Below are 20,320 nucleotides of genomic sequence, written 5' to 3'. Positions count from 1 at the left end.
CATAATGAAAGCTTACCTTCTACTCCCACATGACTCATCCCAAGTATTTTATCAACTACATAAATGCTCTGTATTGTTATTATGTTGCGGATATTTATGCAAATTTCCATTTCTTTAAACTATTCTGTAGACCATTATCATCGATTGAAGAGTCTTTCTTTCCTTATATTATGCAAACATTCAATCTAAATGCATTAATATCCGCAGTCTAATCATTAATAATAGCGAAGGATACTTAATATTACATAGTTTACTGTTACTACTTGTAAAGTGTCTTAGACCGGGATAAGTATAAGAAAAAAAAATGGCGGTCGCCTACAACATAATCTATAATTATCTGAACTTTCTAGTAGAAATATTGAGAGAGAAAAAACGTTTTTAATTGTTCAATTATACAAGCTTACTGACGAATGTATACTTTTGTGCCTTTTTTGTGTTACAGATCATGTAATGATTGTTTCTATACAGTTTAATCGTGTCTTCCTGGCCGCCATATTATCGCTAACACCGCGACATCCTCAGCTCCTTCCACACGCGAATCATTTCGAGTTCTATTTAATATAACTAATCATAGTTGTTATAGAACATGTAACCGTATCACAAATTTCACGACAAACTATTACAATCAAAATTTCGATTAACAAATTTTCCAGTAAAAGAGAAATGCATACATCCATCCGTAGTTTACAGCATTAAATGCTCCGCAAACAACAGAACCCCCGAATAATAGAGATCCTACCGCACAGTCATCGATTGCACACTCGATAATCAGTAAACAAACACCAATGAGTAATGTAATTTTGTAAATAATCACGTAAAGTATAAATACGATAACGTTGTACCACGAAATCAAAATGGTTCGACAATTCGACCGATACCTGTCCCCCCTGTCTTATGCAGCTTATCGATTTAAGAATGGCGACGACGGCAATCGCAAATATTTTCACGGTAAACATTTAAACAAGGAAATCCGATAGCTGCTTTTGCTGCAGTCGTACGCTGTCGTGAAACTCACCGTGTGTAATTGATATTTACGACATCTACAACGATCGTAAACAAGGATTGGGCATAAAGCAGCATGCTTGTCGCACAAGTGCCGAATAATCGATACCAACGGCGCCGTTTCGCGAAAAGGAAATGTAGACAAAAAACACGTTGGTTGTCTAGACACTTTTTCCATTTTTTTCCAACCATAGTTAGCGAAGTGCAACCAGGAATGAAAATGTGAAAAGAATTTACACGTCCGTAAATATTAGTTTTGGATGGGAAGTATATTACGATTTTTAATCGGAAGATTTAATTACGAGTTGAAGTTGAAAAAGCGTCCCGTGTTATCGTGCCCGCTTTAATTCAAAAAGTTCTACTGGATCGATTCATAAAAGGCATGACTTAAATAGAAATTTACTTCTTCGTACGCGTCCGGTAACTATTGGTTCCACGTTCCACAGATAGGAAATCGATAAAGCAGACGTTTACGACCTCATAAATTTCTTCTTTACCTTCCCCCCCCCCCTCCCCGGAGGGAGTAGCCGCACAAACTATTATAAATTAATTTCTGCTGGAAATATACATTTTACGTGGGAAGCTAAGCCCGCGAGGGTCGAAAGCAAAAAAGTTCACGACGAAATATAGATAAAGCGTCGATGCCAAATTTGGGCACAGTTTTATTCGAATAATATGAAAATAATATAAGTATTTTTTTTCACTCAAGAAGTATTATTTTATTCTAAAAATTGGAATTTCTACGTTTAACCGATTAAAAATGACGAAGTAACTTTTTGATCTTTTATTCGTTATTCGCAACTCTTTACCTAGAGAATGAATTTGCCCGTCTCTGACCGATGCCAGGCGATAAGCATGGAACCCTGTAAGTACAACGAACAAAAAAACAGCTACTCATCGATAAAAGAACGATAGAAAATGTAAAAATAACCGCACGATATCGGGAAAAGAAATAAAATAAGACTTACGACGTGTATGTCCGCGATAAATATCCTGCATCGATCGACAAATCGTTTCGTTATTTTTATTTGTCCCACAAAACTCGAACTCGACGATGACGAACAACGTAATTATATTCACCAGGACCGTTAATTTAATTCAGAGGACGAAACACGCCTACGTTCGCGGATATTAATGATATTCAAGGCTTCGCGAAGCTTCGACCGTTGGAAAAGGAACTTTCATTTCCCCCGCAGGTTCGACGGGACGTGCGCGTCTACGAAATTCGATCAAGATTAATGCAATTTGCCGCTCAGAGGCGACGAGAATCGCTCTTTACGATCGATTTACCCCCTATAAAACTTCGGCAGTCTTCGTTACCAAGACTTACGAACGGTGTTATCGCGAGTTTATTTGCTATTTTACGAAAAATTCACGATACCGAACCGAAGAATACCAAGTTGTTCGCGTGTTATTGCGTCGGTTGTGGGAAAAATGGAGGATTCCTTCGAATATTGTTGCAGTCCTCGTATCAACAGAAGTCGAATCTTAAATTGGATGCTCCATTGTTGGAGATGCAATCAATAAGAGAGTGATTTTTTTTATGACAAGATAATAAAGCATTTTTTATATATCATTCTGTTTTCGAGACACCCCTATTTGAAAATTGATTTGGCACTAAATCAATCTGATTTCTAACCCTCGAAAATCTCTGGGTACCCTTTGAATAGTGAAAGGATAAAATAAGGCAGGAAAGGGACGATGAAATGAAGCGATAACATGCTTATCGAAAGCTTCGATCAAAGTTCATGTAAAGGTCGAACCACAGGAATAAAAGTTTCAAGACTTCTACCTCGAAATCGGTGAAAAGAAACGTCGATAGATCAACTACGATGAGTGAATTGCTTGTCTAACGATGAATTGGTCGAATCGAGGAATTAAATCGAGAAGGGACGAAGGAAAGAAGTGTCGATGGCTTATTTTCAATGTTCACAGAAAATACACTGTTACAGTAGCATTAGAAACGTTCGTTTATTCCTTTACATGAAAATAAATTCACAACTGTTCAGAATTTCCTGCATCAAAGACTCGACCAGCGGATACAGAATACACACCTTTCTTTGTTTTAATATCTCAGTAATAGCTGCGATACGTAACAAAAACCAACAATGTAATAATTAATAATAAATCATCTATGATTTCTAAGAACGGTAAATTACGTTTGTTAATATCACAAAAGTATTGCCCTTTATCATCTCTATCACACGAACTGGGTACAGCTGCGCGGGTATGATTCTTGCCGCTGAATAGCTAGGGCCGATACACGGCCCTCGCGGCGAGATTCATTCGAGCAGTGTACATATCTTTCTTTTTTTCCATCCCTCAACACTAGCGTTGACTATATAGGTAAGACTACATCAGCATGAAAATAGAATGAATTTTATTATTCCTATCTACCATTCTGCGAAAATATTCTCCGAGAAAAATAATATTATACCCGACACGTTTTTGTATATTATTCCCCGAAATGGTTAGCCCCCGATAAAAAGTATTCAATCGATTTGAAATTGTAACGTGATTCGTTAATTCTTGACGAAAATACTCTTTTTCTCCAGGGATTAGTATTGTTTAACAATTAATTAATCTATTATCATCAGTCTGTAGGATCAGATAAGCGTTATCGACTGCTACACAGATATGCACCCTGGGGCTCTGGTAACAGGCCTTGCGACAAATCATTCAAATCCGCTAACCCTTACTGGTTAAATAACCCTTATGTAATCACAGTAAATATCATTGAAACGATTCGAAACTAATAATATTGTCATGGGCTCGTTAATCGAACGTAAATAATAATAAGAGTTTAATCTGAGTTAAATAATGTTAGCGACTTAAGTTCCATACACATGTAAACGTAAAGCTTTTGTTAGACTCATTTAGACAGACCGTCGAAAAAATTCGTTATAAATTAAATGCCTTAGCAACTTAACTTGTTATACACAACAGACAATGATTCACCTTGCGCTTAGCATCTAAATACGTATTTGCATTCGCGCGTTACCTGTAAAGCTTAACGTATTTTAAAAATGTTATAAACGGCTACTAATCCGTGAAAATTAGCAGCCACAGTTGGAAGAATCGCTATAAAAAAATACTCGCCGTATAACGGCAGAAATTGTACAATTATATGAACAATATGCAGATTGTTTCAGGTTTGTCCAAACTGTATCAGTGTGTTCTATAAAAATCATTGTTCTTTGAATGTTGTTTCTCTGGATTTTCGTGTACACATACAGTGAGTAATACAAGTATATTTATTATTTAAAATATTGGTACGAATTAACGTTAAACGTTTCACTCCTCCTCTCAAATTTATAGTCAATGAAATATATTTAATAAATATCGACCGATACATGTACCATTTTCTTCACTCTAACGTAATACGTGAACAATGCTTATCTGTATACTGAATCTTTGAGTATTCATATCGTTCGAATACATCCATTACTCACTGTAAATGTCAGCCTAACGTCTGCCAGTAAAACATATTGAGACAGTTTGACCATTACAACATGGAACAACCTGTATACTACTTTAAATATTTGTATGCCCTCCAGAAAACGCTACAATACCTTCTCAAACGGAAGTCACATCGGTGACTTCAATTCTCGAGATCGGTTTGGTAGGTTCAACTATTATGAAATCGGTCTCGTTGCCGGTCGACTCACCGATACGAAGCTCTTGCAAATTCGCCATTATCGAATCGACTTGTATTGGCTGTTCCGGTAAATCGGTTTTTTTCTTCAGTTTATTAAAATGGAGATAACATATTCCACGACAGCCCTGCCAAACAATTTCGTTCGGCTTAACTCCGCGCTCTGATAAAGCGTTCTTCAAGTCCCGTATCCTTGCGCCGGAATAAATATTCGACAGCTTCAACGAGAATTCGACTTGCGATTTGGACTTCGGCCTAGGATTTCTGCGACGTTGTTGCGTGTTTTTATCGCCGTTTCGGAGCTTTTCCTAAAAGTAAATTGCACGTATGCATATGTATACATACATAAGCATCCAGTAAACTGAAGCATTCTTGTAAAGGGAATTCACACACACTCTCAGTGATTTAAATCAATAAAAATGTTTACGTAAAGAGTACTTCCCTTTTAGGGACACAGACTAACATTACATTATTATTAGCATTACTAATATTAGTATTAACATTACTTATACTGTCGTAAAAAATGGAACTCCTTAATTAGGAATGAAATAAATGGTGCTCTCTTCTGTACACTAACCTCCATATCATTAGAGGACAGATTAGTGTTGCCATCTTGTTTCGCCTTACTAAATGTACGTCTTTTTGGAAAACGTGTCTTTACCACTTTCTCTTTTTCTCCTTCTTCAAAAGCATCATTGCCTGCCAAGTTTCTCCTTGCCCGAAAAGGTTTTTTATCCTTCAAGTGGCTAGACTGACTCCTGTATGGCTTTTGGACTTCTGTGTCAGAATCCTCTTCCTTCAATGTCACTACCTTACCATCTCTGTGAATCAATAATTCAACGTATTTATTCATATAGGTCAATCTAACTGGTGCAAAAATAGGTGTTTCAACAATTACTTCTCATCCATCTCTTTCAGCTGTTGCAATATTGGCATAGTCTTTAACCTCCTTTCACTAAGCATGTGCCATATTATGTTGGTTGGTTTCTTTAATCTTGGGTTTACTATTATTGTTTGAGTGGGTGTAACAATTATATCCACAGGTACATCGTATTCTTTAAATAACGTTGGTGGAAGACTATCAAGAACTTGGCAATCGTGCACAGTTGTGATCACTAGAGTATCTTGAGTGACTGCACCCATTCTCATCATCATCGCGAACTCTAAATCTGCAAATCCTTTTCCTTTACCCAATCTGTATCCATCACGACTGACACACACAGATCCTACCACTACAAGGTCCACCTATGAGGTAATGTGAATTACACAAGAAATAATAAAAACCAATAAGTACAGCTTAAATGTTGTTATAGCAAACAAGATATACCTTTATATTAGACTCTACTCCAAGTGGTTTACCAACTTTCATTAAACCATAAATTTTTGACAAGGTTCTCAACTTATGTTTGGTGATACCAGCCACTGGTGTAACATGAAGAAACAGACCTGATCTCAGCCTTGGAATTGGAACTAATATTTCTTTATTAGCCTCCAATGCTAAAAATCTCACAGGCTCTTGTGGCTTATCTGTATTTATCTCTACAACCCCTGCCTTCTTAAACTCTTCCAGCTCTGCCAAACGTAGTGCTGCTTCAGTGGCACCTTTGAAGTTTGGTATACGATCATATACACTGAGAGGAAAATTTGTCAGCTCGTTCTTCATCAAATAATCCCATATTTTTTGTCGGAAACTGTGCTTAGTCACCTCTGGTGCTGAGAAACGAAAATAAAGCTGGTAACCTCCACATCTAACAACATTAAAGCTTACAATTATCCATTTTTTTTTATAACTTGTCAACATGCTATCTTCTACTATGTACATTAAAGATCACTTTTGAGTACTGACAATAGCATAACAGAATTTATATTTTCATATTTGAAAGAAATGGGTATACAAATTTTTAATAACACGCATAACAATCAAATTTTCAGAATACACGTGCAATGCACGATTGTTTATATTATGTTAAAGTACTACTCACATAATTGTTCTTCTGTCATTTTTAATTAAATATTCGTAATAATTCCAGCCAAACTGTATCAGATATTATTTATAATAAATTCGAGAACGGCTGCTTATGAAAATCCTATTTTACAAAAATAGATTATATGATTTATCTCTACTCCCTTTTACGCTTGTTTCTATTTCTATGCGACACCATGCCAGTAAACTTGACATAATAAAATCCACCAGAACTTTGAATATCTATAAAGTAGCAGCTTCGCAAAAAACAATTTTCGAAATCAAACGTACAAACAGATTGCAGTTTTTAAATTCTGTGATCCAACTTAAAGTAGACTAAGACATTTGACAGTCTTTGATCAGACCACAGAAGATTCAGTCACAGATGACGTGCATGTTAGTAGTGTATCGGTATCTGAAATACCGATAGTGTAAAAAGCAGGGATTTTCTGCTGCCCTCTACGTTATGAAAACGGTGAATTTGTGAACTACGTTAAATAATTAATTAAATCACTCAGAATTCATGCTTTATCAGTAACGTCGGGTATTGACTCTAAAATGGTAACAGGTGTTACGTAGCCCTATGAACGTGGTACAGAAAAAAGTATTGGATGATAGGTCTATTCTATACCTAGTCGGTGGTTATACGTTATACCACGTGGTGTATTCAGTGTGCAGCATGTGCAGTATGTCCGATGTGCTTTAGCTGTCTTCTTTGGCTGTTTTAGCAGTTAACCTTAAGTTTTGAAACTACATACATAGTTTCAATCTTTTAGATCATGTGTATGATATTCTTAATTAAAGACTGTTCTTCTAAATAAGTATTAAATTTTCTTAATAAATTGTAGATGTAATCTTAAATAGTAGAAATGGAAAATTTAGCGACAAAATTAGGTAGTTTTGTTCGCATCTGCAAACCTGGAATTAATGCATTTTATACCAAAGCATTTAAAACAGATTATACACAACACGCTACTCAGAAATGCTCAAAAAGAGACATTCATCCTTACAAACGGATACATCCTTGGAAATCGTTGAGAGAGTTTTCCGAGGATCTTGTGAATAATGTAATTTATAACAGCGGTAAGAGTCGGACAAATAACTAGAAATTTCAATTTTAAAAATGAATTCCTTGTTTTGTAGATGGTCTAATAGCGCTCAATAAACCTTATGGCATAGGTACTGAGAAAGGAGCAGTGCAAACTAAGTATGCTGTACCCAATGCTGTAGATTATACATTGCAAGATGCCCTACCACATATTGCTGAACATTTAAAATATCCAAAGTTGACTGTAGTCAGAAATCCAGAAAAGTAAGAAATTTATTAAACTGGAGTAAATCATAAATTACGATTAGCTTTTCTGTAAGAATATAAATTTATTGTTTAACTAGATATATGAGTGGTGTTACACTTTTAGCAGGGGATTCACAAGTTCAAGATAAAATAGAAAAATCATTAAGACGTGGTAATAACTTCACAAAAACTTATTTGGTAATTACAACTAGTGTGCCAAAGCGATTAAAGGGTAAAGAGAAATTGGCAATGGAAATGATATCGAATCCAGATTACAATTATAGAAAGGTAATCTTCTTAATTAATAACCTCTCTCATAAGCTCTGGTAACTATAGACCAATTATTTTTAGCCGGTTATAGTCTCATCATGGTCAGAAAGGGCAAGGAAAAGGCAACTTATCAAACCTTTAAGCGTAGACTTTAAAGTTTTGTCCAATTCTACCCTTAATTTATGTTCGCTGATTGAAATGAGATCTTCTACCATACAGTGGCATGCGATTAGACTTTTTGCAACTACAGTGTTATATTGTCCAGTATTAGGAGATAATATGTATGCATCACGAATCCAGAAAATTGGAAATACTTATGTTCAAGTTGATCCCTTCCTGGAATACACACAGTTACCACCAGTACTAGAAAAACCAATCTTGCAGTTGCTAAATGTAAAAAGGTCACAGCAACATATCATTCCTGTTCACATTCATTTAAAATCAATAGATTTACCATCCTTTATCAGAAAAGGAGAAGACTTAAAGATTGAAGCTCCCTTAATACCACCGTTTGATTGGACTTGCGAACAACTTGAATTTAAGTGTTTAATGAAGAATAAATAAGACTGTTTCGTGCAAATAATGGAATTCTAATTTGATGATATTAACGTATTTTTTATTTCTATGTTATATTTACTATATTCAATAAACAATAATGATTGTACATAATTTGGATAACAGAATCTCCATATTATGCTCAGTGGCTGAGTATGTGTCTGCCTCTCAATATTCTCCTCATTAAGATTCTTCTACCAGCAGGCGTGGACATTCTTGTAAACCAACCGTGCTTTTTAATACGTTTATATTCGTTCGGACGTGGAAAATGATATCGCATTTTCGTTCTACTTAATGTAAGGCTCCACTGATTTGTTAACGTCGGAGAACCAATGATTGACGAACAAGTTTGACTTAATGACAGAAGACGTCTGTAAATAAAATACATAACCTTTTTAAAAAAATATACGTTTATATTGATTTCAAAAAATGTGTAAGATGATTACGCACGGAAGGGTTTGATATGCGTTGGAAATTAATGTGCCCAGCATGTTGCGTTCCTTTAAAGGTTAGTTTCAGAGTTTAATGTGAACTTTCGACGGCCTTTTGTAACACGTTTCGAAGTTGTAAAGCACCCGCAGGCAGAACTATGCACCGTCCTTCAGGTTGCTTCAAGTCCATGGATTCACCGTTCTCATTGGTTCTCATAACGTAGAGGCACAAACGAGGTATAGGAGTAGACATTTCATCTTATGGGAGCTGGTGGCCCACCAAAACTGTAGTACCGACACCTTAAATGCCTCTGATTTTAAAGACCTCTACATTATGAGAACGGTGAATCTGCGGTGGGTAGTGACACAGCTAGCTGCAGCTAGCTAGCAGTCCTAGCAAGTCCTGGGCCTGGGAGGCTAATTCAGCTAGATTGTAGTGAATGGACAATTATTTTGTTCAGGATCATTCAGGATGTATACTTATGTAATAAAGATGTTATAGTATCAATTGAGCTAGGTATACTTCTTTTAGTCTTACATTTATCTCGATTTTCATTCTAGTCAAAATATATATCGTCAAAAAACCTTTAAGCCCAAGAACGCCACGCACGTACTGCAGATGTGACAGCGATGTCGGTCGTATCGTTTACCGTGTACTGTGTCCTCTTACGGCACGTGGGAAAAATACGATCATATGTATTATGTGATCTGTAGGTCACTATAACCTCAAAACGTTGCATTATGCATAATCAATCTGTGAGAAGTAGCCTTTGAACATAGCATATAGGCTTAAGATATCGTTACTGGATCCTCACTTGCGCTTGTCACTGCCCGAAATGGCAATTATGAAGATACTGCTGCGACCAAACATCGCAAGGTTCACGGGTGTCAGAGTGAGTCGTATTTTATGTCATCATTGTTATGTTCGATTCTGGTTCTGTACTTTAAGGTGGATTCGTCATGCATGCCTTCTTTTGTTTATGACACAAATCGGTTGACCTACTTTCAACGAATCGGTGTGAATTGATCAAAAAGCGAACCATAATCAGGAACGATAATGTTCGTAGTCTGTAACCTTTAGAACACTCCTTGATGTTTAAAAGAATCTTTTCGTAGATTTTGTTTTTCTCCTGCTTATGAGCCTTGTTGAAATTGAGTAACTTAAAATTCAAATGAACTTGTTGATTTGAAAGAATTGTTGATCAATAATTTTTCGTATAATTTAAAGTAAATTGTTAATTCTTTTTGTTTCCTTTGTTAATATTTTAATCATATAGTATAGTTTATTATAATTATAAAATATTAAAAGAAAAATGATGCAAAGTTAATGTATTATTACAATATATGCTGGTATAAAAATATACTGCATACCATTAGAGTCAAGTATATTTTTATATCCTGTCTCAAGGCTGTGGGACAGTTTCAATGTCTTGCTCCAAAAATATGAAGTAGTTGTACATGTCCAACAGCTGTGATAGTGAGAATTTAACAAATGCATATACATTACAATGAATATTTTAAACATAATATAAGTCAGAAATAATAAAAACAATTTATTGGAACATGCTTTTTTTATTTTCAGCATTTAACTATCAAGCCAAAGTTTGGTTTGCTCTTTGACATTGATGGTGTAATAGTACGTGGCAAAAATGTGTTGCCACCAGTACCAGAAGCCTTCAAGCAACTTCAAGGAAAAGATGGCAAATTTCGTGTACCAACAATATTTGTCACTAATAGTGGAAATGCTCTGCGTAGTCAAAAAGCAGCAGACCTGTCCAAATGGATAGGATTTGAAGTAAAGGAGTCTCAGGTGGTCATGGCCCATTCACCTTTAAGGCTGTTCCAACATTTTCATAATAAGCAAGTTTTAATATCTGGTCAAGGTCCAATTAAAGAAATCGCTCAGGAATTGGGCTTCCAGAAAACAATAACTATTCACGAATTAGTAAAAAATTTCCCATCCTTGGACTATGTAAATATGCTAAAGAGAAATCCACAGAGTGGTCCTATAGATCCAAATTTCCCTAGAATTGAGGGTATTGTACTGTTCAGTGAACCAGTGTCGTGGGAAACTCCCTTACAATTGATGATTGATCTTCTAATGACTAATGGCATGCCAGCCAGCCTGCCCAGTGAAATTCCTTATCCTCACATTCCGATCTTGGCATGTAATATGGATTTATTATGGGTATCTGAAGCACCAATTCCAAGATACGGTCATGGTGCTTTTCTATTATGTCTAGAGTCCCTTTATAAGAAAATCACAGGGAAGGACATGATATATTCTGCTCTAGTCGGAAAACCTGCTGAAGTTACATACTATCATGCAAATCATATGCTTCGTGAGCATGCTAAAAGTATTGGAATAAATCACAATGTGGACACTATATATGCAATTGGGTAAATAGTCTTTGAATGATCAAGAAGAAGAGTTTAAATAGGTACTAAACAGACTGTATGTTTTTCCAGGGATAACATTAACACCGACATCTTTGGTGCGAACTTGTACGATAAGTATCTGTCCCGTTGTAGTGGCGACGATGTGTTGAAGCCCCAGAAACTAAAGAGATTACTTGGTAGAGACGTACAACCGCCTAGCGCGAAAGCTTGTATCAGTATTTTAGTCGAAACCGGAGTTCATCGACGGGATTCGAATTTCATACCAGAACACTGTCCTAGAGATTTCTTGCCGGTCGATGATAGTCTGTGCAAGCCTGCGTTCGTAGTGAAAGATGTCGGCGAAGCAATTAATCTCGCGTTTAAGGAAGAGAAATTCGACTGAAGTGATATATATAGGACATACTTTTAGCCTTGGAGTGTTCACATCCTAATGTCGATTAAGATAGAAAAAGAGATAAAATCGTAGATTAACTTCGCTAATGTAAGTATTATGCCAATTTTGTTTAGAAGACGTTAGTTTTTCTTGGAACCAGTGTTCTAGCGCTACACAGCGAAGTCGATAGGGGATTGGAGGTAGCAAGAAATAGGTACGATTTTTTTTTTGCTTCTTTCTTGGTGAATAATTTTCGAAACCTTCGTCTACCTTTTGGTGGAAAAAGTTGTGTCTTCTGTAATGATGTATGGCAGGTATGCAAGATGAAACTAAAGAATAGTGTTCCAATCTATTAACATCTATTCAGACTTTTATGTATATTCGTTTCTATAACTTGCGTTACGAGTATAGTATTTAGAAGAGTGTTCAAAGGTGGTACTGAATGTATATAAACGCACGCGTACACACACATATAGACATCTTATGTCTATATGTATAGGCAATTTTCAGTCTATCCTTTGTTATATTATAGATGAATTATTACATTTTTCAATTTTAATGCCCCCCTCGGAAGTATGTATAACTATGTATAATTTTATGACGCCTTGACAGTGACGGCATACTAGATACCGATTCTCTCCAACAATTAGAAACACATTATCTATATAGGATGAAGTTGAAACGCGTTTTCTGAATCAACTGAGATTGTGTAACATCTGCGTAATTAGTGATAGGTACTGAAAAGTTTGCTTCTGGAGATGAAGTCTGATAAGCAAGTGTAGGATGACCGAATAGTGACTAGACCAGTATCCTCTTCGGAGTCTCATGGTCAGGCCCACAAGTCAAATCTTTTCAAGTTTCATCAGTATCTGATTTTGTATGCGTGATTTAAGATCAATTGTTTTAGTGTTTATCGCCGATTATTGCTTTGTACATTAAATCTCATCTAGTCCCATGAAACAGTTTTCGCCAACATCAGTGATCACAGAATTTCTTATCAACGTGACAGAAGTTAAATCGCAAGCCGACCTAACTACAGAGATCTTCTTCACGGCCACAATGAAACACTGACTGAAAAAGGTCTAATGGACAGAACGAAAGGAGAAAGTATAAAATGAAACAAAACTATAAAAAAAGTTGAAAACGCACATAGCCTGCACTTAATCCAGCCATACGTTTTGGTTGGTCACACCGATAAATGCACATGAGCACAATCCAGACGTTCGCTGAGACGAAGATGACCACCTCCAGTAGAATGAAACCCCCCGACCGTTTGCAGAGCTGGTCTATGAGTTGTTTTAGCTTTAGTGAATTAAAGGAAAATAGGAAGAGTTAGAGGTTGATGCTGTTCGAGGCTGCCAGCTCTAAATTGTGTCCTTCGGAAGATGTTCCGACAACTTACACACACACACACACATACACCCTAGCATTGTATCCACTACTATTTATAGGATCTATTCGAGTAATTAGACAATACAAACTGGTAATAAACTTGTGTGTACTCATCATAATATTGTAAGATAAAAAAAACTCTGTTTCAGAAGTAATAAGACCCATATACAGAGAGATAGGGGTAGTTTGGCTATAATGGTAGAAACAGCGGCCTCGAGCGACTAAATTAGTTCACTCCTGTGCTTTGGCTTCGCCAATAATGGCGCAACGATGGAACACGCTTCTAAAACCACAGTTTTCTCTCAGAAACTTTAGTTACAGTCAAGTGGAAGAAAGTGTATATCGTTGTACGAGGCAGGATCGCGACGCTAACCCAATATATATTGCGAAGAGAAGTGGCTCTGTGAAACTAGTAACTCCGGAAATAGTGAAGGGCAATTATACACAGTTACTTATACACATATAGAGTGTTGCAAGATTGAAAGCAATACGTAATGTTATATACATATATATACATTTTTTTTTAGGTATGAGAGATTATTTTGTAGGAGTCTTATCCGTAGAGTACCTGTGACTTTTATGGAGCAAATTAGAATCTATTTTAGTAAATTGTACATACAGCCTGTTCTTTTGATCCTTCTACTCCTCTACCTGTGTCCTCTATGAAAGCCACAGGCCGTGCCAAGGTATTGTTTACTTTATTCATTTTTTTTGTATTATTGTTTTTGAAACTTATCCAAAGCGATCGTTGTGGAACGCCGATTGATTTCTAGTAATTTATTGAATAACGTGCACACACAAACGGAGAAGACACATACAAAGACGCGAAATCGTCGTGCTAATTGATCGTTAGATGCGAATAGTCTAGTCTAGTCTAGTTGAATGACATACGAACTGTTTCGTGGACCTATTCCCATTGTTGCACGCGAAGGAACAAATGGGTTAGTTAACGAAGTAACAAGTATTTGGTTGCAATAATTAATGTCCAAAAGAAAAGGCAGTATGTACAGAGAGTAACGAAAAGTATTTGAACGATAAGTTTTCACGTGTAAATTGTTGTAATATATGTTTCAAAGTTTCTGAGTACATATAATGTTTAGTTTGTTTTTCCTTAAAATTTGTCTATGTTAAGTGAATATTTGCCGATACATATAGTAATGAACTTTCGGCTACCCTATCGTTCGAATACTTTCATGGTTCACCGTAAACACTCGTATGACTCATTTATTCCGTATAACCGTATAATTTATGGATAATTCGGTGTCCATTCGAATTGAAGTATTGTCCCGTCTTAACCGATCCCTGCCTTTTATTCGTAACCGTAAATATCTAAATAACAATTTTGCGAAGCATTAAAATAAGAGAAAGGAATATGTATTGTTTCGCGAGACTACGAATTAATTCCCTTTTCGCAAGCGTTTGTTCGACAAGCCAAATGAATATTGTTTTTAATTGTAATTAATTGTATCCGAATTTTATCGCGCATGTATAATGATCGACGAAGGATCAGTTCGTCACTTCGTTGATAGCAATCTTTCTCCTTTTAACAGCGACGAATATAAGAAAACAGCAGATACCGGTGCCCAGCAATGCGTGATGTCTTTAATTTCCCCCGATTTCCACTGCCTATCGCAAACACGTTGTATTTGTAGAAAGATAATGTAGAAGCAACGAAATACACGATATATTTTTCGTTAACAAAGCATATTATTATGATTAACAATGCACACAATATTCAGAACTCTCAGTGCGATGTGTCTCGTCGAACCTGTTTCCATTTTTCGTGTCGTCACACTTTCTTCTTCCACCGTGAGAAATCGGCAAACAAGAAGAACCGCAGCGTGCACACGTTATATTAGACGTTTTAATGACCCCCGAGAGGTTGGGTTGAAACTAATAATTGCACCCTGTTACGGTGGACTGTAAGTGCAGCGTCTGGCTCTCATGACCGACGAATTAAACCGTCAATCGTTCGATCGAATAATTCAATTGTAATCGGCTCGTCGGCCGTTCCTGAAGAATGAATTTATATGTCCATTCCAAAGAGAGAGAGAGAGAGAGAGAGAGAGAGAGAGAGAGAGAGAGATGAAGAGAGACGTCGGGCATTTTCTCTTGTTTGACAGAGACAGAAACAATTTGGGAACCTAATTGCACTCTAATCGAATTTATCAAGGTCGAACCGATGGTCACGCTTGCGGTTCGTTTTAAGTTCCCAATTTATAAGTTCAATCGGTTCGATATCCAAGACAAGCAACGATACTCCATTATATATTTTTTCATTGTAACGAACGAACAATAATTGAGAAACATAATTTTCAGGCGAAAGGATGACAGCAGGAGAATCCCGCGGACTTCCGGTATTCGGAATACAAGTTATTCCCAAGGGAACTACGGTTTTTACGAAACAGGTGCTCCTAATGTTCTCATGACCTTCGAAAGATTCGTATGAAACAATGATGCACAACGATCGATCGCTCGAACGAAATTCAACGAAACGTAAATTGGAACGGTTCAGTGTCCTGGATCGATCAGCATTTTCAGCGACGAAGAAATCTCGGCCAGAGATATTATTCCACCGATGGATTTCCGGCCACGGTGTGCTTCACGTTGGCCAAGCCTAAAAACGAGCCAACCTGGTCTGCACGTAAACCGTCACGCTTAATTCACGATCGTGGCTCATTAATGGTGCAGGTTATCGTGATTGACCTTATCGCGGTTATCGTCGTGTACTCGGAATGTTACGTCATCGCGTAAGGATAATTCGCCACACGGTCTTGACGTTTTTTTTTCTCCTCGTGAAAAACGTTTCCGTGACTTCCGTGGAAAAATTGTTTATAACTTTGAAAATATTCCTTTTTTGACCCATGTTTATCCAGGACTTGTTTTTTATCATTTGGCAAGTTCTATCTACCCTAGAAATTCGGAACCCTTCTTTTTTGTGTCATCCTGTATTGTATCTGGAAAAGGTTTAAAAGACTTATACGACAACCCAAGTTAGTTCCCATAAGTGTACTAACAAGCGACTTAACCATACGTTTCTTTTTTCTCAATAAATAGAGAGAAAGGAAACCCGGGGTGGGCATCTCAATGGCTCCAAAATGATGATAGGCGTAATGGGAACGGGTTACGCGTTCGTCGGACCAGTTTCCGAAACTGGTCACTGGACGATTAATCAAAACTTTGATCGGCTTGGATCACCGACCCACCGGAATACCGAAACCGGTTATCCATTTCTGTGTCATGATGCGATGCAACACGGGCCCTGCGGTGCAAACGAATCGCGGATGTCATTTCTAATTCAGAATTCAGGGCTCGCCGGTGTGTACGCACCGATAGTATGTAGGTCGAAGACACCGGCCGATCCGCTGGAGGTGTATACATTTGCGTTTCGCCCAAAAACCGAGGAACGGAGGAAACGCAATTAAACCTTGGATACTTGTAAGTCTTTTGATATTTATAGCCAGTCTCCTGACGGGAAGAGATTTGAATTGCTAATTACGAATTGGAACCATTTTTCCTGTGCGCGGCAAAACTTTCAACTTCCCGCTTCGCATTATTTTTTTTTAGCTCACCGCAAGACGAGTCGAGGTACTACACTTATCGGCATGAGCGTAGCCACGGGGGCACTTGCCTCCCCCTTCCCCCACTGGACGGAAAAAAGTGTCTTTTGAAGTGTATTTACAGAAAACACTTAAAATAACAGGGAGTTATCGAAAAGAAAATTGAAAACGAATTAGGAGTGCAAAGAGTTAAAACACCAACATACACCTCTAATCCCAATCTGGAGTTCTCCTGATCTAAATGTTTTAACTGTACAGTTGACTAGTTAAAAAATCTAGTCGGTGACTCATTTAATCGGAATGTAAACAGAATACACCTTAGACCGCTACACGATACGCAGTCTGCGTCATTGGAGACCCCACGTGAAGCTAACTACAAAAGGACACAGGTTGGAACTCGAAAGCCTTAACAGGAATGACGATCCAACTGTAAAAGTAAAAGTACTACAAGGGAAAGATCGGAAATTCCCGTGTTACATCAACATCCTCACCCCGGTAATTAAAGGCTGCCAGGAGGAAAACTGTTCACGCGCTATCACATGGATGTGAACAGGGTCACACGGATAATTGACCCGCGAACGTTCGCTTCTCACGTAGAAACGATTCACTGTCACCCTTCTCCCGTCAGGTCGCTCATCCCGGCGTATCCGCGAGTCTAACGATTCATTTGTCACACATGATCAGCCATACCGAGAAAGACAGAGAGATCCATCGTCGGAGAAAGCACTACTTGGTTCTGTGGATCTTTCATCGAACGTTACATTATCATTATTATTATTATTATTATTATTAATTTACACACTATTATATACAACACCGTAAATACTTAAGACTCTCTGTAGATCCTCCCGATCGTCTCTGAATCAGCATAAGTCATTCACACCCGAAGAAGAAGAGTCATTCAAATAAATTATTTCAGACAAGACCACGTCTCAGCAATACTCAGCATCCGTCAAAGCTGGTGTCCCTCTTTGTTCGTTTCCTCTCGTAGCACTCTACGGCCCTCTGCAGCTGCTCCATGTACTCCTGGATCGTCTCCTCCCTGGAGAACTCTCTCGAGTCCGATCGGGCGGCGAACGATCGTTTCTGGACCAAAGCGGTGAGCATCAGGGTAACCACGGGCAGCGTCATACCCAGCAGGAACGTCGGCGTCATGATGTTCTTCAGGCCGTGCTTCTTGAAGCCCCGATACAGGTCCGACCAAATGCTGTTGCTGTTGTCGTCGTACTTACCCAGCTTCCCGTACAGGTGAGGCTTGATCTTCCCGGTCTTGGCGATGTAATTGTAGTAGTGAGGATCGTAGGACTGCGCGTACAGCTGAGAATAATAGACATCTTTCGCAGGTGGCGGTTGATCAGCCTCCGGGAACCAGGCACTTGCGTCCTCGTAGGGCATCGGAGGATTGCCCAAGACCGGAGGTGGACCACGATTGAAGCCTGGTGGCTTCGTGTAGATCACCTCGACCGGAGGGACCTTTGGCTTATAGGGAACTGTGTGGTGGACAACAATAAACACCGTTAGACGCGATTGTCTGTAAACGAATAATGCTGATACCTTTAGAGCATAGTTTCCCAACATTTTCTTTTTGTTCAGTGCCCCGTTCGGGTAAACTGTCTTTATTATCAAAATTGTAGTTGTGCGTGTAAATCTTTGAATCTGAGGAAGTTAGATTGAAAGTAAAGAAAATATAGTAACTACAGTAACTCATCGATGAATGTTCAGACGTCATGCCCATAATTGGGGGGTTCCGTGGAACCAGTCAAGCGCCCAGTGGTGAGAATAACGCCTGAACATTCATAAGGGAAGGACTCCAACTGTCAGACTACGATTTTAACGGGATCTTGTAAGATGCCCACCGGGTAGTGCCCACTTAGGAATCTTATGCTCTAAAAGTACTCTAGATTTAATTATAGTATCGTCGAGAATTCGGAACATAGTGTACCAGCACGATTCATTGAACTGTACTTCGCTTACGAAACACATAAAGGCTCTCAGGACTCTCTAAAGAAGATGGACTTTCGACAGATCATCTCCGTCGGAATCTCACCTGGCACAGGCCCACCGTGGAACCCAGGCCCCCCCCTGGACTGAGTATACGGGAACGGTCTCCCGCGTATTCTTCTCACGCGTTGATGCCATCCGACAGGATAGAAGATATCGTTTCTCGCCTGTAATCCCTGCGCGTACGGCGTCTGCATGATCTGCTGCGGTAATGGAGCACCAACCGCACCGGACACGTGCGGCAAACGAGGATCCATGGGGTTCACAGGAATATTGTAAACCTGTCCGTTCAAGTGTTGCCTCTGATTAACAACGGGGAATGGCTGCAACGGTTGTCGTTGTTGCATCAGTTGGGCCGTCAGGTGCTGATTGACCGGCGATGATAGAGCCACCGATTGCTGGTCAACCGGCGACGTCAGTTGCACCGTGTGTCGCGATAATTGTTGCTGATTGACCGAAGACACCGTTTGTTGGCCCGGTTGCTCCCCAACGAGGACATTCTGAGAGCCATCTGCGTTTTCTAGGTAAGTGTCCAGGGACATACGAGACTCTTCCGGTGTCTTTGAGTTCAGAAACGTGTTCAAAGCCATCTCTGCCGGGTTTATGACATTGTTTGCTTGGTTGTAGACGCTGGCGAGCAGTTGTCGAGATGTCTGAACAGCCTCCGGCTGAACAGTGATGAGATTCTCGGGCTGCGATGGATGTCCCAATTCCGAACGATCGGCCGAATCAACAGGCCGGTTTTTCGGTTCCGGTTTCTTCGATGCGTTCTTTGCATCCTCGTGTACCGGATAGAGCTTCTGGGAACGGAATTCTGTGACCATGGTGGACGTCGCGTTCGCTGCGGTTTCCCCCTGTCTTGCGGTTCGCCGCGAAAACCGTGATTCTTCAGCGGTGTACTCGGTATTCTCCGTCAGCGGGTTACCCTCGAAGTTCAATTGACCGTTCGATAGCCCTATCGCGAGGACAACTGACAGAGTCAGCAGGACCGTCGCCAGGTTCATGTTGCTAAAAAGAATACGATATATGTACGTAAAATCGAGTCGATCTAAACGATCTTTTCCCTCCCTCGAATACCGTCGAAGGAGAATCCCAAGACAGAGAGTTTTAATGCAAACAAAAATGAACAAGTCACCCCTTTGTTATTTTTAAATTTATTCCCATAATTAGAACGACTGACAAGCAAGTAGGCTGGCCCCAACGCATTTCTCGCGTCGTTCCACTTACATTCGCCGCGAATGGCCAAGGTGGGGAAGACACGAAGCTATGCAGAAATGATATTGGAACTCCGACAGTCGTTTATAGGCGCGTGGAGGAAAATTGATGGGCCCCATAAATGACAAAATACAGTGAAATTGATGAAAATTTATTTACCAATTTCCACTTAAATAGAATTAATGAGTTTCGAAATTTTGTTATTGTTT

General features: G+C 38.7%; 5 protein-coding genes across 5 annotated transcripts; 2 read left to right on the top strand and 3 right to left on the bottom strand.

The window, feature by feature from the left end:
* Positions 1-4,555: 4,555 nt before the first annotated feature.
* LOC107189043 (methenyltetrahydrofolate synthase domain-containing protein) lies at positions 4,556-6,969 on the bottom strand. The gene is made up of 5 exons (XM_015577477.1): positions 6,640-6,969; positions 5,985-6,370; positions 5,556-5,902; positions 5,235-5,478; positions 4,556-4,965 (listed from the first exon to the last, which is right to left on the bottom strand). The coding sequence occupies exons 1-5, from the start codon at positions 6,656-6,658 to the stop codon at positions 4,579-4,581; spliced, it is 1,383 nt and encodes a 460-aa protein (XP_015432963.1). The 5' UTR covers positions 6,659-6,969; the 3' UTR covers positions 4,556-4,578.
* A 520-nt stretch (positions 6,970-7,489) lies between these two features.
* On the top strand, positions 7,490-8,754 carry LOC107188954 (ribosomal large subunit pseudouridine synthase C-like). The gene is made up of 4 exons (XM_015577357.1): positions 7,490-7,703; positions 7,764-7,932; positions 8,013-8,202; positions 8,266-8,754. The coding sequence occupies exons 1-4, from the start codon at positions 7,490-7,492 to the stop codon at positions 8,746-8,748; spliced, it is 1,056 nt and encodes a 351-aa protein (XP_015432843.1). The 3' UTR covers positions 8,749-8,754.
* A 24-nt stretch (positions 8,755-8,778) lies between these two features.
* On the bottom strand, positions 8,779-9,423 carry LOC107189037 (39S ribosomal protein L34, mitochondrial). Its single transcript, XM_015577470.1, has 2 exons — positions 9,190-9,423; positions 8,779-9,110 (listed from the first exon to the last, which is right to left on the bottom strand). Exons 1-2 carry the CDS (start codon positions 9,228-9,230, stop codon positions 8,882-8,884), a joined length of 270 nt encoding a protein of 89 aa, XP_015432956.1. The 5' UTR covers positions 9,231-9,423; the 3' UTR covers positions 8,779-8,881.
* A 519-nt stretch (positions 9,424-9,942) lies between these two features.
* LOC107189086 (cat eye syndrome critical region protein 5-like) lies at positions 9,943-12,050 on the top strand. Its single transcript, XM_015577519.1, has 3 exons — positions 9,943-10,063; positions 10,753-11,570; positions 11,640-12,050. Exons 1-3 carry the CDS (start codon positions 10,007-10,009, stop codon positions 11,950-11,952), a joined length of 1,188 nt encoding a protein of 395 aa, XP_015433005.1. The 5' UTR covers positions 9,943-10,006; the 3' UTR covers positions 11,953-12,050.
* Positions 12,051-17,837: 5,787 nt separating this feature from the next.
* On the bottom strand, positions 17,838-19,900 carry LOC107188953. Its single transcript, XM_015577356.1, has 2 exons — positions 18,943-19,900; positions 17,838-18,385 (listed from the first exon to the last, which is right to left on the bottom strand). The coding sequence occupies exons 1-2, from the start codon at positions 19,898-19,900 to the stop codon at positions 17,838-17,840; spliced, it is 1,506 nt and encodes a 501-aa protein (XP_015432842.1).
* Positions 19,901-20,320: the final 420 nt, after the last annotated feature.

The sequence above is a fragment of the Dufourea novaeangliae genome, unplaced genomic scaffold (genome assembly GCF_001272555.1).
Source record: "Dufourea novaeangliae isolate 0120121106 unplaced genomic scaffold, ASM127255v1 scaffold125, whole genome shotgun sequence".
NCBI lineage: Eukaryota > Metazoa > Arthropoda > Insecta > Hymenoptera > Halictidae > Dufourea > Dufourea novaeangliae.
Note: the sequence above shows the minus strand (reverse complement) of the source record. Positions and strands in the feature narration are given on the sequence as shown.

Bases quoted from the DNA above. Each gene is read 5' to 3' on its own strand.
- LOC107189043 (XM_015577477.1), bottom strand. The intron at 5,479-5,555 runs GTAATTGTTGAA...ATTGATTCACAG, and splicing joins CTGAAAGAGATGGATGAGAA to AGATGGTAAGGTAGTGACAT. The intron at 4,966-5,234 runs GTTAGTGTACAG...ATTTACTTTTAG, and splicing joins TGTCCTCTAATGATATGGAG to GAAAAGCTCCGAAACGGCGA.
- LOC107188954 (XM_015577357.1), top strand. From the start codon at position 7,490: ATGGAAAATTTAGCGACAAAATTAGGTAGTTTTGTTCGCATCTGCAAA. The intron at 7,704-7,763 runs GTAAGAGTCGGA...CTTGTTTTGTAG, and splicing joins TAATGTAATTTATAACAGCG to ATGGTCTAATAGCGCTCAAT. The intron at 8,203-8,265 runs GTAATCTTCTTA...AATTATTTTTAG, and splicing joins CAGATTACAATTATAGAAAG to CCGGTTATAGTCTCATCATG.
- LOC107189037 (XM_015577470.1), bottom strand. From the start codon at position 9,230: ATGCTGGGCACATTAATTTCCAACGCATATCAAACCCTTCC. The intron at 9,111-9,189 runs GTGCGTAATCAT...TTTTATTTACAG, and splicing joins AACGCATATCAAACCCTTCC to ACGTCTTCTGTCATTAAGTC.
- LOC107189086 (XM_015577519.1), top strand. From the start codon at position 10,007: ATGGCAATTATGAAGATACTGCTGCGACCAAACATCGCAAGGTTCACG. The intron at 10,064-10,752 runs GTGAGTCGTATT...TTTTATTTTCAG, and splicing joins CAAGGTTCACGGGTGTCAGA to CATTTAACTATCAAGCCAAA. The intron at 11,571-11,639 runs GTAAATAGTCTT...ATGTTTTTCCAG, and splicing joins GACACTATATATGCAATTGG to GGATAACATTAACACCGACA.
- LOC107188953 (XM_015577356.1), bottom strand. From the start codon at position 19,900: ATGAACCTGGCGACGGTCCTGCTGACTCTGTCAGTTGTCCTCGCGATA. The intron at 18,386-18,942 runs GTGAGATTCCGA...TCCACCACACAG, and splicing joins CCACGGTGGGCCTGTGCCAG to TTCCCTATAAGCCAAAGGTC.